Here is a 15,537-nt window from a genome sequence, read left to right on the forward strand (position 1 = left end):
TTTCATTAAAATGTTCAAACCTCTCAAAACATACTAAACCAGCATTAGCCAGTTAACTGCTAGTAAACTGGTTCCCAAATAGGAATGGATGGAAATTTCGTCTTGATTTGCATCATCATATTTTCATTTTTTTAATATCACGAAGAATATACCACAACAAAGAATACTTCTTTGTTTATAACTATCAATAGCTAATTTGGGTAGCTAGCTTAGCATACAGGTTCTACAACTTCCCAAATATTTTTTTTTTTATAAAGCACTGAGAAATTGTCTTCTTTAATCTTTGACTTGTACACTGTGGTTAAAAAAAAAAAAAAACCACAACCAATCTATGTAATACATCCAAGAAATTTAACCATTATAAATGTTTATAAAAAAAAAAAAATGCTCTCATTTACTGTAATAAACCATTCAATTGGTCTAATCTAATGTGATTGAACCCTTGCATATCAGATCTACAGCTGTACCACAGTGAGACTCTGGAGCTCATGCTCCAGCGATGGTCCAAGCTGGAGAGGGACTTCCGCATGAAGAATGGCCGCTATGACATCAGCAAAATTCCCGACATCTATGACTGTGTGAAGTATGACACACAGCACAACAGCTCTCTGGGCCTGGAAAACATGCTGGAACTCTTCCGGCTGTCTCGTGCGCTCGCTGACATCATCATTCCTCAGGTAGAGCACCTGTGAGATCTTTATTTGTTTTGATTCTTGTATGTATTCCCCCCTCCCTTTTTCTGCCTCTCATATGTGTTTGCTACCTCAGGAGTATGGGATAAGTAAATTGGAGAAGCTGGACATTGCTAGTGCCTACTGCCTGCCCCTGGTTAAGAAAATCCAGCTGGACCTGCAGAGGACACATGAGGATGAGGCTGTCAACAAGCTGCATCCACTGTGAGCCTCTGGACCTTATTACAATATAATATATAATACAACTTTATTCATCTCCTTAATGCAGTGCGATTTTGTGGTTTATTGGTTACTCCTGTAGAAAGTACTGAAGCAGTCTTGACCTGAGTCTTGTATATGAAAGTTTCATATAATACTAAGTGTAATTTGTGTCCATGCAAAAAATTCTATCTTAGTGAGTAAAAATATCTTCAATATAGATGAGTGTATCTAATATTTAATATTTCTTATTATGATTTCTAATTATGTGATTACTATAAAATAAACAAAGATTATCAAACTTTTTTCTATTTCATATCTTTCTTTTTTTTCACAAATTATATTTTTTAAATTATTTTATTTTACTGGCAGATAACTTTGTTTATTTCAAGCATTTATTTCTTGAAAGAAGCAAAATGATCTGCCAACCCATACAAAAAATTTCTAAATACAAATTGTTTGGGGAAATATTTTAAAAACACTTAAAAATCCATTTTGGTTCAGAAATAAATGTATGGATGTCATTAAACTCTTCCATTTTTCTTATAAGCCAGTTACAACCATTCTTAAAATGTCTTTAAGTCCATTAAGAATATATATTTAATCGAGTGTGTCCAAACGGGTCTTATATGAGACAGTATTATTAAAATAGATTGGAGGAAAATGTACATACATTTTCATATTAGTAAATATATTGCAAAGTATTTGCAATATATCATAGTATATTTGTTTCTTAAAGGAATGGAATGGAACAACAAATTCAATCATGTAAGATTAGTTAAAAAAAAAAACTCAACACAATACAGAACTTAATGCAACAAGCCCTAATAATGTTACATTTGTTTTATAATAATCTCATTATTAGGAATGCCATATAAATTAATCTGTATTCAATATGCTTTAACTTGCTGAGATATAATTTTTGCTAAACAGATGTGAACGTTTGTGAGTGATCAGGTTGTGTTTTTATCTCCTTTTGGTGGTTCAGGTATTCGCGGGGTGTGATGTCTCCGGGTCGGCATGTGCGGACCCGGCTTTATTTCACCAGCGAGAGTCATGTCCATTCCCTGCTCAGCATCTTCCGATATGGAGGCCTTCTTAATGTCAGTATGAGCCAAACAAACACCCACAATGCATATAGAAAGCTCTTACTCTGAATCCAAAAAGAATCTTTGTGTTCATGTTGTTGTGTTATAGGAGGAGAAGGATGAGCAGTGGAAGCAGGCCATGGACTACCTCAGTGCTGTAACTGAACTCAACTACATGACTCAGATAGTCATTATGCTGTATGAAGACAACAATAAGGTAAAAGCCTTTGTACACTTAATTGTATCTTCTGTTCCTGTATGCCAGTGGCCTCATCTCTGTGTGTGTGTGTGTGTGTGTGTGTGTGTGTGTGTGTGTGTGTGTGTGTGTGTGTGTGTGTGTGTGTGTGTGTGTGTGTGTGTGTGTGTGTGTGTGTGTGTGTGTGTGTGTGTGTGTGCGCGTGCGCGCGCAGGATCCATCTTCAGAGGAACGTTTCCATGTAGAGCTTCACTTCAGTCCCGGGGTCAAGAGCTGTCGTGATGAGGAGAATGCACCAATGGGCTTTGGGTTCCGCCCTGCCTCTTCTGAGGTGTGTGTATATGTGGCTGTATATGCACAAGAGTATGATAAACTTTCATAGAGAGATTTCTAAACTGCTTTGGAATAAGAATAAAAGGGTTCAAGGTAATGTCTGATGTAAATGCAGAACCAGGAGAAGCAGGAAAACCTGGGCAGTCTGGAGGATTTGTCTCAGGACGAACCTGATCGAGCCATTCTTGCTGAGCACCTCAACGTGCACAAAAAGTCCCCACTGATTCGTAACCGAAAAACTGGTTCCATGGAGGTACTGTTCTTTAACACAGCCTCTAGATGCAGTGTTCTCACATCCCGCACAGTCCTTCTAAAAGATAGCTGTACAGTATATGCCATCTGTTCTGGAGTTATATGTTAGAAAGGTAGCTAATGATCTTCTAAGGCAACTTGCAAACCATAAACAGCAAAAAATAAAACATTTTCTATCTGCCTCTATGAAGGAGAGAGAGACTATTTCCTATTGTGTTATGTTTAAAGGTTTGTGGGTGGGGGGTATTTATTAGCAATTTTGTCTGTCTGAAATAAACAATGTCACAGGGCTGGGCAATGTCACACTATGTTCTCAGTATTGTGAAGCACAATATAACAATTCGGCTGCTGATTTGACATTTATTTTTGTAGCAAATAAGTATATTCATTCATAGCAATTAAATATATTCCTGTATTCTTTTCTTTTAATGAAGCAATACTCTTGCTAGCATGCTGAATGTTAATATAGTGATAGCAATTTTATACTGTAAAAATGTCTACTACTTAAAGTGTCAAAGTTTGAGATGTAGAAGAAAATTAGCTTTTCATATAGTGTCTTATTGCCTGTTTTAGCTTCATATACAATATGCTTGTGTATTTTGTGTGCAGGTCCTCTCAGAGACCACAAACTCCTCTTGTGGTGCAGCTTATCGTCTCTTTCCTTCATGTTCCCGCCAAGCCTGTGAGGTCAAATCTGGTGGCCTTGGTATGTATCAAGTGTTACTTTCTTGCAGGCCTACCACATGCCCTTCCATCAGCATCATCAGTGATCAGATCACATTTCTCTCTCTCTCTCTCTCTCTCTCTCTCTCTCTCTCTGTCCTGTGGATGACCTGGATACTAATAAAACTTTGACTTTTTCTGCACAGCACCTATGAGGCCCTTACATAAGTAGTCAGTTCATACTTGGCTCATATTGTGTCTAAATGTAGTTGCTGGCAGTACAGTGAGGGCTATACTGGCCTGTCCTATTCCTGTCAGGGGAACAAAAAGCTAGAGTAAAACAATGCAAACAGTGTCTCAGGTTACAAACCACTGAACCACTTGAAACTTGTGTAATTACTATGTTTACACTGTACATGTCATGGACAACAAAACGTTTTATGTTTTTATTGCTTAAAGGTAAAGCTGAACAAACGATAGTATTGCCACTTTATAGTTCTTATTCCTGAAATGCATAACATCATGATAGGCATACCATCACGTAAATAAGTTAAGCCAAGTGTAAAGTACAGTATGAAGTCCAAAATCAACGTGGACTTCATATGTTAAACCTTAACAATAAAAGTTGGGTGTGTACTTCTGTATTTACACTAGATATGAAGGTGTTTAAAAACTGGACACATGCATTTGCTGTATAAATATAGTTAAAATCAAATCCATGAACAGCGTTTGATTTCTTTGTACAGGACTTGTTGTACAGTGCGCGTGTTGCATCTGGTCCGTCTCTGCCACCAGGGCAAAAATAAACTTGACAACCTGTCTGTGACTAGCAGTTCATGGGAAATATTTGGACCGTCCCAAACATCACACTGCTTTGAGTTTCCCTTTGCTCTTCCAGAAACCAGTTAGTTTTCCATTACTCAGTGTTTAAACACACTTAAAGTTTCCACTGAACGGTTTGCATTGTGTGTAATGGTTTAGAGTTTTTATGTGTCATCCTGTGCACACACTGAGGTTTGGTGCCAGACAGAAAAAGGTTGTGGTTTGATTATTATATTAGATGCTAAACTAACATAATTGGGTATAATGTGATGCGATGCCAAAAAGTGTCTCCAGTGAGTTCGTTTCTGGGCATGAAAACCATTAAACCATTAAAAGAGATGCTGCATGTTGATTAGTGAAAACTAACCATCATCAACCCTTTCCCTACCTAAACCCCTCTCTGTCCACCTCATGGTCTCTCCCACCCCCTCGCAGGCTCCTTGTTCACTGGCCTCTTCAGTTCCTCCTTCCGGGGGGTGTCCTCCAGTGCCCCTAACCTTCGAGAGCTGGCCCGTACCCAGCGCAAAAAAGCCACGTCCCCTCAGAGTCGAGTCAGTAGAGAGGGTATGTCCTCTGTCCAATTGCGCCTTCTGACTTCAATAAAGCAAGCTGATCAAAAGAATATACACAGTTCCTTGGCAATATTACTGATCTGTTTCTATTGCTTTTCACAAACAATGCTTCCCAATCATTTCTGTGCTACTCTATTGTCAAAATCTCTCCCATACAGATTTTTGTTTTTGCACAGACGTGGCTAAAAACTGCGCTTCTGTTTGGATTTCTGTCTATTTCCAGCTTCTTTTTAAAGCTTGCTCTCTGCTTGCAACTATTGGTTTCCACTGACCTTGACCTTACTTCACTGTTGATTCTCTTTAGACTGGCTGAATGCTAAAATTACACCTCTTAACTAACCCTCTGTTCCATCTAGCTGGTCACTTTAAATTCACCTTGACATATTGATTTTATGATTTCATTTGTGTCAATAAAACTTCTAGGCTGATGCATAGCATGTCAGATTTTAACTAGCACCTTAATTTGTGCTTGCAAGTCAGCTTACTGAGTGTGTGTATGCGTTATAGATGCACATACAAGGAAAGTATTGTGTTTTTAATAATGCCTGTCTTGTTTTTATTTTATCTGAATGCAAATCTATATTAGTATGATAAGTGTTCTGCTTGTGGTCTCCTTTGTATGTGTGCCCTTTTTGAAAGCCCCATTATAGTTATACACTCTCTGTCCATTTTAATATGAACCCCTGTACTCCGGCTCATTCATGCAGTTATCCAATCAGCCAATTATGTGGCAGCAGCACAGTGCATAAAATCATGCAGATACAGGTCAAGAGCTTGAGTTAATACTCACATCAAACATCAGAATGAAGAAAAAGTGAGATCCCAGAAGAGCATCAGTTTCTGAAATACTCAGACCAGCCCATGTCACAGAGATCACATTCGTTCCTCATTCTGATGTTTGATGTAAGTATTAACCGAAGCTCTTGAATCTGTATGACTTTATGCATTGTGTTGCTGAAACATGATTGGCTGATTGGATAGCTGCTTAAATGTGTTCCTATACAGGTGTTCCTATTAAAGGGAATGGTGAATGCATATTTGTCTTTGTACATAAATGATTTAAAAATCAGCTATATTTGTGATCGCCTCCAGAGGACACTATTTTGCTTGTTTTTCAGGCATTGCATGATTGTCATCATTATTACTTTGCCGTTTTTACTTTTACTAGATTAGGGGAGGACTGGAATATGTGTGATTGCGTAGCCTAGTGACTCTTAGTCCATAGACAGTTGCCAGTTTATAAGGTACACCTACTTTGTGCCTTCACTTGTTTTCCATTTATCTGTTATGACTACTATACAGGTTAATTTGTATGTGTGTATTCCTGCCTGTAGCTCATGTGTCAGCCCCTCTCTTCTCCATCCATCAATAGTTCGGGACCACCATAGGACCCTTATATTGAAATGTATTCATTTGGCTGACAAGTCTGCTGAAATCTAGTTGCAATTGAGACAATTGAGGATACAGTGGATTAGTTGGGAGTTATGGATCTTGCTCAAGGACTCAGCAGTGTCCGTTTGGTGCCCCCATCACTGGACAGAGTCTATCAGGCACATCACTTTATTAGACACACCTATCTTGTTGGCCTACCTTGTAAGTGTACAGTTATAAATTCATGTTCTTCCATGCAGGATTTGTGCTAATTTACCTCTAGTCCTTTAGTGGTGATCCTGTGGTGGTCCCATGTGACAGATAACAGGGCAGAGAAGCTACAGTCGGTAATTGTGTAACATTAATTTATTTTTGTTGACATAGTATAAAAGTAATATTAAATTCATTTTAAAGTTTTCTTTTTTAAATCGCCACACTCATGTTTTGCTGGGAGTTTACAAAACCAACCTATATATGGTGCTGCATATCATGTATTGTCAATACACAGTACATTGTCATGTATTGTATTGTCTTCAAATACTGTGATATGATATTTTTGTCATATCACCAACCCTGACCTACTATTGTGCCTATATGGTCTGTGAACCTGATAAACAGCCATGACAGTGTATTTTGGTGAAGTTTAAGGGTAATGAAGTAAACCTTTCCATGCTTTCACTAGACAGATTTACATCTTCACTTCCTGGTCTTTTCCACTTAATAACATCTATATGTTTAGCACTATCTGCATGGATAATATCTTGGAACTGAATTGGATCTTATTGCTAGCAGATTACCTCAGTGTTGTGTATAATAGGAATTTTGTCCACAGGGTGTCACTGTATGATTATGCCACAGGTCTGCAGTATATTAGACCACTAAGATTATGCCCAAAATACTGCCTTGTCATTCTGCTCCATGGAAGGTGGGGGATACTGTTTGTTATATAAGTTTTATATGATTTTTAAATGTATTTTGTAAGGCTGTTACTTTTGGATAGTGGGTTTGGGGGTTCTGCTCACACAATTTGGTTAGTTCTGGGTTTCTAGATCCAAATGCACCAGAGTGACACTGCTTCTTTTATTTCCTCAGAGTTGCTCTCATTGCCGGCTGTAAAGAGGTTTTCTGTGTCATATGCCAGGCATCCAACTAATGGTATGAATGTTGTTTGGAGTCCATGTGTTTAGATACGTGCATGCCCCCTGGGGTCATTTGAACATAACAGTTAGTAATTTGTTGGCATTTTGATCCTAATTTGCAATTTTTGTGAATTTTGTTTTTTCCATTATTTCTTCTCACAACTGTTCTCACCCATTGTATTTGGATTTACCACCTACAGCATCACACTTCTGGGTTTAATTCATTTCTGACTCATTCATTCCTTCTTTCTTTCTTTTTCCTTCTTTTTCAGTGGATAAGTGCATGTCCTTTTCTTGCATATATCTCATGATCTTTTATTTGTGTTTTGCTCTGTAATGTACTTGGTGTTATCTGTTAAGCTCAAGCCATACAGAAAACATCACTGCGCTTTAGAATTAATGATCACTGTTCATTCCTGTTTCCATTTTGGACTTGCTGTAGTTATTATATAACAAGATACTGAACAGCAGTCATTCGTTACACATTATGAATAAAGCTGATAATGAAGGCAAGGGTTAATGAACTGTCTTCACAGTTTTTGCTAAGATGTACTGTGGATCTTGTCTCTCCTCACACATAGTGGCTAATATCCTCACAGCTGATGAAAGAAATCTTGCAGCAGTACCCTGAAAAACAGTATTTTGTCTCGAAGACAGATGCATTATGGATAATGTCTGGTCACAAACGTGTTATGTTTTCCTCTACATCTGTTTATATTATTAGCATAAGAAGCAGACTTTCAGTAGTTTTAAGGCCTGCTCTGTCAGTTTGTCAGATTTGGAACAGAAGGAAATAAATCAAAGTGGATCTGTTTGTTTTATAGAAGCTCTAGCTTTGGAAAGTTCTGGATTATTGGTATTTGGGGACCTTATTTTACTGTTATTTTACTGGAATGGTGTAAAGTCCAGTTTTCAAAAGTCATACATGTAGCAAAAGTGAAAACCTTCAGCCTATCATCAAATGATTATGAATTTGAATCCAGATGATGTCACAACCATCTATAGCTAGGAGTCCAAGAGTGTGTGCAGCAGTTTAAAAAGATGGTAGTGGCTGGCTTCACGTGTCTCAGAGGAAGCACGTGCACGCCTTCACCCTCCCCAGTTGGTATCTGTTGCGTGATAAGGGAGCTTTATAGCTAGTGGATGGGAACAGACCAAATTAGGAGAAAATGGGCTTTAAAAAAAAAAAAACAAAGGAAGGAAGAAAATTCATACCTGTTCTGTGGGTTAGCCCTGTGATCAGTCATTATCATTTATATTGTCTCATATGAAAATATTTTTGTTTCTAGTCAGGCCTGATTCAGTAGAGACTGAATACTGAATCTGCTAGGTGCACAGCAGTTCAAAGAGTTTGTGGAAAGAGCTAAAGGCAACCTTTCAATCAATTTGACAGCAGTTTTATTAAAAAAATAAATAAAAGTAGTGAATCAGCCTAAGGGAAATAAATCTGTCCTGAGCTGTGTGTCAGCTCACAGGCTATGGCCTAATACTTTAAAATTTGAAGATCAGACATGGAGCATTATTTTAAGTGTGTGCATGCATGAAAGATTAATTAAAGTTCTATACTGTTTAGTTATGTTAAAATGCACATAATGGAGTAGTAGTAGTTGAGTTATATTCAATGCTACCTGATGTTAACTAGCAAATTTAGCCAACATTGTATTTTGTTGTGCTACATGTATTGTTTTGTTTTTTATTTTATTTTAATGTACAGTTGAGTATCGGTTAGTTTTGTGTTTGATGTTATTTCTTATGAGCCTGTGACTTTGTATCATGGTGCATGCGTGCAAAAAGTGTTAACTGCTATAAACATTTTGTTTGGTTAAAGCAAGTCTTATCTAAGTCTTTTACTATAACACGTTAAGTGTTTCTCAGAGTGGACATACTGGATTTGAGATGTAGTGTTCAGCTAAAGCAGCAGCATTGAAGGGATTCCCTCATTATTTTATAGGTTATGTCTTGTGTCCGATTGATTGAACACGGCTTAATCATTATGCTGCCATGCAGATCAGCCCCCACCCTAATACTTTAAAGGCCATATATAAATTGTGCACTGAAGCGTGACAAGATGAATGGTCTTCTCATCAACGTTAACGCCCATTCCGACAAGATCACTGGTTAGGTGGTTTTAATTATACTGGATTCCTTTTTAATTTTATCTTTGAAGTGTGAATTAGTGGATGCACTGCTTCAATGCCTCTACTTTTAGTATGGAAATGCTTGGCTGTAGTTGGTAATTTGTCTTGCGTGCTGACTCACTGAGCTGAAAAGTTGAGACAGTCGAACCGTTCTGTGTGCTGTACAACAAGACTTATCTTCCTCATCCACTCTATTGCCTCTGCTTCTCCTCTGTATTAGTCACTGTCCTTCACAGTTTCTCCCGCTTGAGGGGAAAAGAGGAGGGAAAGCCCACCATTACTTTATCGAAACCCTTTTGTCACTCCTTCCTATGTGTTCCCTTTTCTATAATCATTTTCCCTTGCTTTCCTCCTCATGACGCTTCCCCTTTCTTTCTCCGTCTTCTCAGAGTGTGCCGAGAAGCTGCATGTCGCTGAATTGCTGAGTTGGCTCTCAGCTGATCCTATGCTCACTCACCACTTCCATCATTGCTACTACCCTCTCCTCCTGTTCACCTGCTGGCTCCCATTCACAGCAGTGTGACTGATTTCTGGGCACAACTCCACCCACTCAACCACCCCTTTTTCTACTACATATCCATACTTGCTGTCTGCTCTCTGAGCATTGTTTCTTAGCGGTGTTTTGTGCAAGAGTATCCACATGGGAAGACAGCATATGGTTATGTGTCGCATAAAGTGAGGGGGATGGCAAGTGTGGGTTGGGATTGGGCATTATAGTGGAGCTGTTATGTTCTGGTTGATTTGGCCAGTTTTAGCACAGAAAACATTGCCAAGGCACTTTATAATGAAAGAATGTCGTGAACCATGCACACTGTGAGGAGTACGGCTGATCTGATTTTGACTGTATCAAAGCAGAACATGAAATCACATAGGCTATATGCTGTACTTTTGAAGGTTACATGGGTTGTACTCAATGCACAAGATTATTCCTTAATGTAATAAATGGATGGAAAACGATACTAAGGCTGGGTAGGACCCCCACCTTCAGTTCTTCATGGCATGGATACAAGGTCTTTGAGATTCTTGTTCCTGTTGATATGATTCTATCACATAACTGCTGCAGATTTGTCTGCTGCACATTAAGCTGCAAATCTTCTCTTCTAGCACATCCCAGTGGTGCTCTATTGGATTCAGTTTTGGTGACTACTATTTCAGGCTACTGAAGTACACTGACCTCATTGTCATGTTCATCTAAGCAGTTTGAGATGTGCTGTATTATGGCACTGGAAGTCACCATGATGCCATGGTTAGCAACAGTACTCAGATAGGCTATGGCATTCAAATAATGCTTAACTGGTATTAAATGTCCAAGTGTGTCACTAAATTCTGACCCTACGTCTCTATTTCAAAGCAGAAATCTAGATATACCAGACCAGGCATCATTTTTCTAATCTTCACCTATCTATTTTTGATCAGTCTGTGCCCACTGGAGCCTCAGATTCCTGTTCTTGGCTGACAGGAGTGGAACCTGATGTGTTCTTTTGCTGTTGTAGTCCACCTGAAAAATTCAATGTTATGCATTTTGAGATGCTATTCTCTTTACCATGCTTGTAGATTTCTTTGATTTATTTGGGTTGCTGTACCCTTTCTGTCAGTTCTATCTGGCCATTCTCATCTGATCTCTCTCTCATCAACATGGTGTTGCCAACCAGAGAAATGTCTCAAGTGATGTTTTACTTTTGCATAAACTGTAGCGAGTGTTGTGCATAAAAATCTTAGGAGATCAGTAATTTTTGAAATAGTCAAACCAGCCCACCTAGCCCCAGCATGGCCAAAGTCACAGGATCACATTTTCCTCCTTTTCTTATGTTTATTGTGAACTGAAGCCCTTGACCTGTACTTGAGTTAACCTGGCCAAGAATCAGCTGGGGTGCAGGTGGTGTTAATAATGTTGCTGGTGAGTATATAATATTAACTGGAATATTAACGACTTTCATTCTATACCTCTTGAATGATGCTGTATCCTGGCAAACACCAGACCCACTAAATTCACCTTACATTGTTTTAATTGGGTACATTTCTCTCTACATAGACTGACCCCTGAGAGTGTTTTGAAGTGAAATTGGATTTTTAAAATGGATTCTAAACAAATTGGAACCTTTTTGTCTTGTATTTTATTTTAAGTTAGTGCTTTTAAAGCAGGCAGAGGACCGATAACATGAAAACCCCTTATATTTGCTCACTTAGGACTGTTTACCTTCCAGAACCATCTCTTTCTCCCTCTCATTAATTTTCAGCTTGTCATGTTCCCTCCATCTATTTTCCACTCACCTCTCCATCGTCTGGCTTTCTGTAAATGAACCGAGAATTGTATATCAGCTGCAAATGACGTGTAAGCCAAGATGCTTGTGAGAAGAGTGAAAAAGGATAAAGCGTCCTTAATATATCCAATGTGCTCATTCTTCGACATGCAAGATTGCATTCTAGACAGACTATTTAGTATGTCTTCCTCTTAGTTCTGAATTAAACAGAATGAAACCTCCAAAATACACTTGCTATCAAAATTATTCAACCTCCATTGCAAATCAGGGTTATTGTCAAATTTTACAGACTTTCAGCTATTTGCAATGAACAAATCAAACAAAAGCAATTGAAATAGTTCAACGCAACTTTCAATACACAGAAGCATCGCTTAAAGCAGTAGGTACAGTCTGACTCCATCGACCCCTGCAGATCTCTGCACCATTTTTTTTAATTTAGTATAAACTTTATAGATTTTTTTTTTTTTATGACTTCTACATTATAGAATCAATAGAAAAGCATTTTATATTTCCAAACATTAGTTTTCCATCACAAAAATTAAATGTTACAGAAAAATGTTTGCATGTCAGTAAAGAAAGCAGCATATTATGTAGCAGAATACTTTTCAGGCAGAAAAAACATAATGAAGGCTCCTGGGATTTGCTGGAAAAATAAGAAGCAAGTCAAAATCTCCAAAAGAACTGTGGGTGGTTCTGCAAGATGCTCAATAAAACTTACCTGAGTTCCTGAGGCTACTATATTTTTATATATTTTTTTTTTTTTGTCTTTAGTAAGGGATGTCTTAATAAATGGTGACTTTCATTTATTACTGCACTTTATAGTATTTTTTTTAATGTAGAAAAATTTAATTTCTTTACTTTTGAAGGCATCTTGGCTGTATGGCATTTCTTTGCATGTGCCTAAGACTTTTGCACAGTACTGTACAGTGACTGAATATTGTGGGGAGTGTTCAGAGTTATAACCATTTCAACTAAGTTAAATTGGTGCATTACTCATTCCAGCAGTGCTCAGAGCCCTGTGGTTATTCGGTAGCTATAAGGCTCAGTGATTTATGATGCAAGGTGTTAAATGTGGGGTGTCGTCAGTGTACAAACACATGCAAATTAGTGTGGAAATTCTGGAATTGGCCTTGGTATTAGGAGATTTGGGAGCAGACAGATGCATCTCTTTTTATATTCCGAGGGTTTTGTTCTGATGCCAGGTTATTGGAGGTTTGTTGTTTGGGGCAAGATTGTTGGCAAGACTGTATTACTGTAGCTCTCTTTTATGTTTTGTAAATGTTTGCACTAGACATCGAAGAAAACCTTTTTTACATTGATTTTTAATTTGGTGTATTTTGTGTGATTCAGGATTTGAAGGCTGCTCTATGGTGCCATCTATATACCCCCTGGAGACCCTGCACAACTCTCTGTCACTGAAACAGGTGGATGAATTCCTCAACAAAGTGTGTGAAAGTCGGAGAGAGACACTCACCAAGACTCTGAAAAGTAGGTAGATGTACATGCCTGCAATCATGGATATTGTGCTTGGAATTTTTGGAATCAGAAGTTATACTCTATATATCCTGCTATGTTGCTTTTAAAAACTTTAATCATCTGACCTTTCATTCTAAGCTTTTGCTCTTAAAGGTTTTAACTGAAAATAAACCTAAAGGACCTAATCAAGCCTTGTGCTCTTTCTGCTTTTGTACCCTCCAGCTCTGAGAGCAATGTTTGACTCTCAAATTCAACCTTCCACAGAGCCTGAGAGTCAGGAGCTGGCTAGATCTTCTTTTTCTTTTCCACTACCCTAACAGCTAGCCCACTCTCTATAGTGTGAGTATCTCCTTCAATATAGTAACTTTCCAGGACTGCAGGAGCAGTCCATCATCCCCATCATGTCACCATCCGCACTAGCCACCTGGAGTCAAGAGCTCTCCAAAATATGCAGCAGTTTTGAGCGTCTGCCACCAAGAGACAAAAATGCCAGTCTGTGCAGGCCTTAAACTGTCATAGGCTCTTGACACACTGTCTCCGTTTAAGCCCATCCATTAAGCTCAGTGCTGACTCTGCTTAACTATATCCCACCCTCATATTGAGCTTTAAGTGTCATAATGTCTTGTGAATGGTGGTGTGATTTATTCTGGCAATATAATATATCTTAGCTTGAATATCAGCTCTGAGCATTTCCCCTCACCAGAAACGTAGGTTGCCTATAGTAATTGTAATATTGTTATATAGTTTTGATAACTCATTTATTGTGTGCATTTTGTTTGAGTCAGACTAGGTACATGCTTTAGGACACAAATGTCCTACAGTTTAAAATAGTGTTGTTGTTTTACTGGTCACTGCATAACTTGCTTTTTTTCTAGGCCAATACAGTAAATAAGAAAAGATTAAAAGAAAATACATTCATGTGAAAATATAAGTACACCCCATGGAAATTGTTGGCTTTTTTTGACATATTTGGACAAGCAAACATTTGCTCATCTTTGAAACAGTGCCTATTAATAAAGTTGATATACTTGAACAAAACCACAATGAAAATTAGCTTTTTCAGTCATTTATTCAACAGAAATATCAATAGATGTGATATTTGTCTTTGGGGGAAAAAATAAGTACACCCTTGGCCTCAGAAGCTAGTATTGTCCCCTTTAGCAAAAAAAAAAAACGTCTTGTAGGCGTTTTGTATAATTGTCCAGCAACCTGGTGGATACAATTTCAGTTGCAAGATGTGGGGGGAATTGAAATGGGCAATACATGCAAGAAAACCCTCAAACAACACTTCAATGGGATTCAAATCAGGCTTTGACTTGGCCATTCCATAACCCTCCATTTCTTCTTTTTGAGCCATTCCTTGGTGGAGCTGCTAGTGTGTTTAGGATCCTGTTGAAAGGTCCACTTTCAGTTCAATTTCAACTTTTGGACAGATGGCCTCACATTATCTTCAAGCACTCTTTGATATGATACAGATTTCATAGTTCAATCGTTGATTTATAGAATCAATAAATGCAAGCTGTTCGTTCTCTGAAGCAGCTAAAAATACCCCAAACCATTACATTTCCACCACCATGCTTCACAGTTATGAGGTGTTTCCTGAAAAGCTGTCTTTGGTCTGCACCAAACATGTCTGCTGTTACTGTGACCAAACAACTCGCTTTGTTTCGTCTGTCCAAAACACATTATTCCAAAAGGCCTGTTCTTTGCAAGACTACATTTTTCCAAGGAGCATAAAGGCAAAGGCTTTTTCCTGGGACACCTCCCATGCAGGTTAAATTTGTGCAATCTCTTTCTAATTGTAGAAGCATGCACCAACAGTTGTGAGACTTACTAGCAGATCCTGTGTTGAAATTTGATGGCCAGTCCTGGACAAATTGGCGGTCGTTTGAAATCTGCGTCATTTGTAGATTATTTTCCTAACAGTGGATTGATGTATTTCAAATAATTTGGAGATCTTTTTAAATCCCTTGCCAGACTCATAGGCATACACAACCTCTTTTCTGAAGGCCTTACAGAACTCTTTAGATCTTGGCATGATGACACCACACACCTCAATAGCAAAGGGAACACTAGATGTGAGCGGTTTAAATAACACCTGCACTCTCTAAGCAGGTTCTAATCACTAGCACCCAATCTTGAACACCTGATTCTAATTTTATGGATTTGAAGGTGTGATAAATGCAGGGGTGTACCTACTTTGTCCATTTGACTGATCTGTTTTTGGTTCATTTTAAATTGCGAAAATTACTACAAAATGTCAATTTCATGTGTCACTTTATTGAGTCTATGACCTTTATTAATAGGCACTGTTTTTAAAAGAGTAACAAATGTCA

At 38.2% G+C, this 15,537-nt stretch overlaps 1 protein-coding gene across 15 annotated transcripts in view; it reads left to right on the forward strand.

The window, feature by feature from the left end:
* The window catches only part of ppip5k1b (diphosphoinositol pentakisphosphate kinase 1b), a 34,468-nt gene that overhangs the window by 17,332 nt on the left and 1,599 nt on the right, over window positions 1-15,537 (forward strand). For 4 of the 15 annotated variants that reach the window (XM_053682275.1, XM_053682277.1, XM_053682278.1 and 1 more), the window contains 11 exons: window positions 454-672; window positions 764-896; window positions 1,870-1,993; window positions 2,088-2,195; window positions 2,389-2,505; window positions 2,623-2,760; window positions 3,369-3,465; window positions 4,680-4,808; window positions 7,280-7,342; window positions 13,076-13,213; window positions 13,424-13,540. In XM_053682275.1, coding sequence (XP_053538250.1) covers window positions 454-672; window positions 764-896; window positions 1,870-1,993; window positions 2,088-2,195; window positions 2,389-2,505; window positions 2,623-2,760; window positions 3,369-3,465; window positions 4,680-4,808; window positions 7,280-7,342; window positions 13,076-13,213; window positions 13,424-13,518 — 1,361 coding nt within the window. In that variant the 3' untranslated portion in view covers window positions 13,519-13,540. The remainder of the gene's footprint in view (window positions 1-453; window positions 673-763; window positions 897-1,869; window positions 1,994-2,087; window positions 2,196-2,388; window positions 2,506-2,622; window positions 2,761-3,368; window positions 3,466-4,679; window positions 4,809-7,279; window positions 7,343-13,075; window positions 13,214-13,423; window positions 13,541-15,537) is intronic. The other 11 variants (XM_053682276.1, XM_053682287.1, XM_053682286.1 and 8 more) reach the window with 7 other exon arrangements.

The sequence above is a fragment of the Ictalurus punctatus genome, chromosome 8 (assembly GCF_001660625.3).
Source record: "Ictalurus punctatus breed USDA103 chromosome 8, Coco_2.0, whole genome shotgun sequence".
Taxonomy (NCBI): Eukaryota; Metazoa; Chordata; class Actinopteri; order Siluriformes; family Ictaluridae; genus Ictalurus; species Ictalurus punctatus.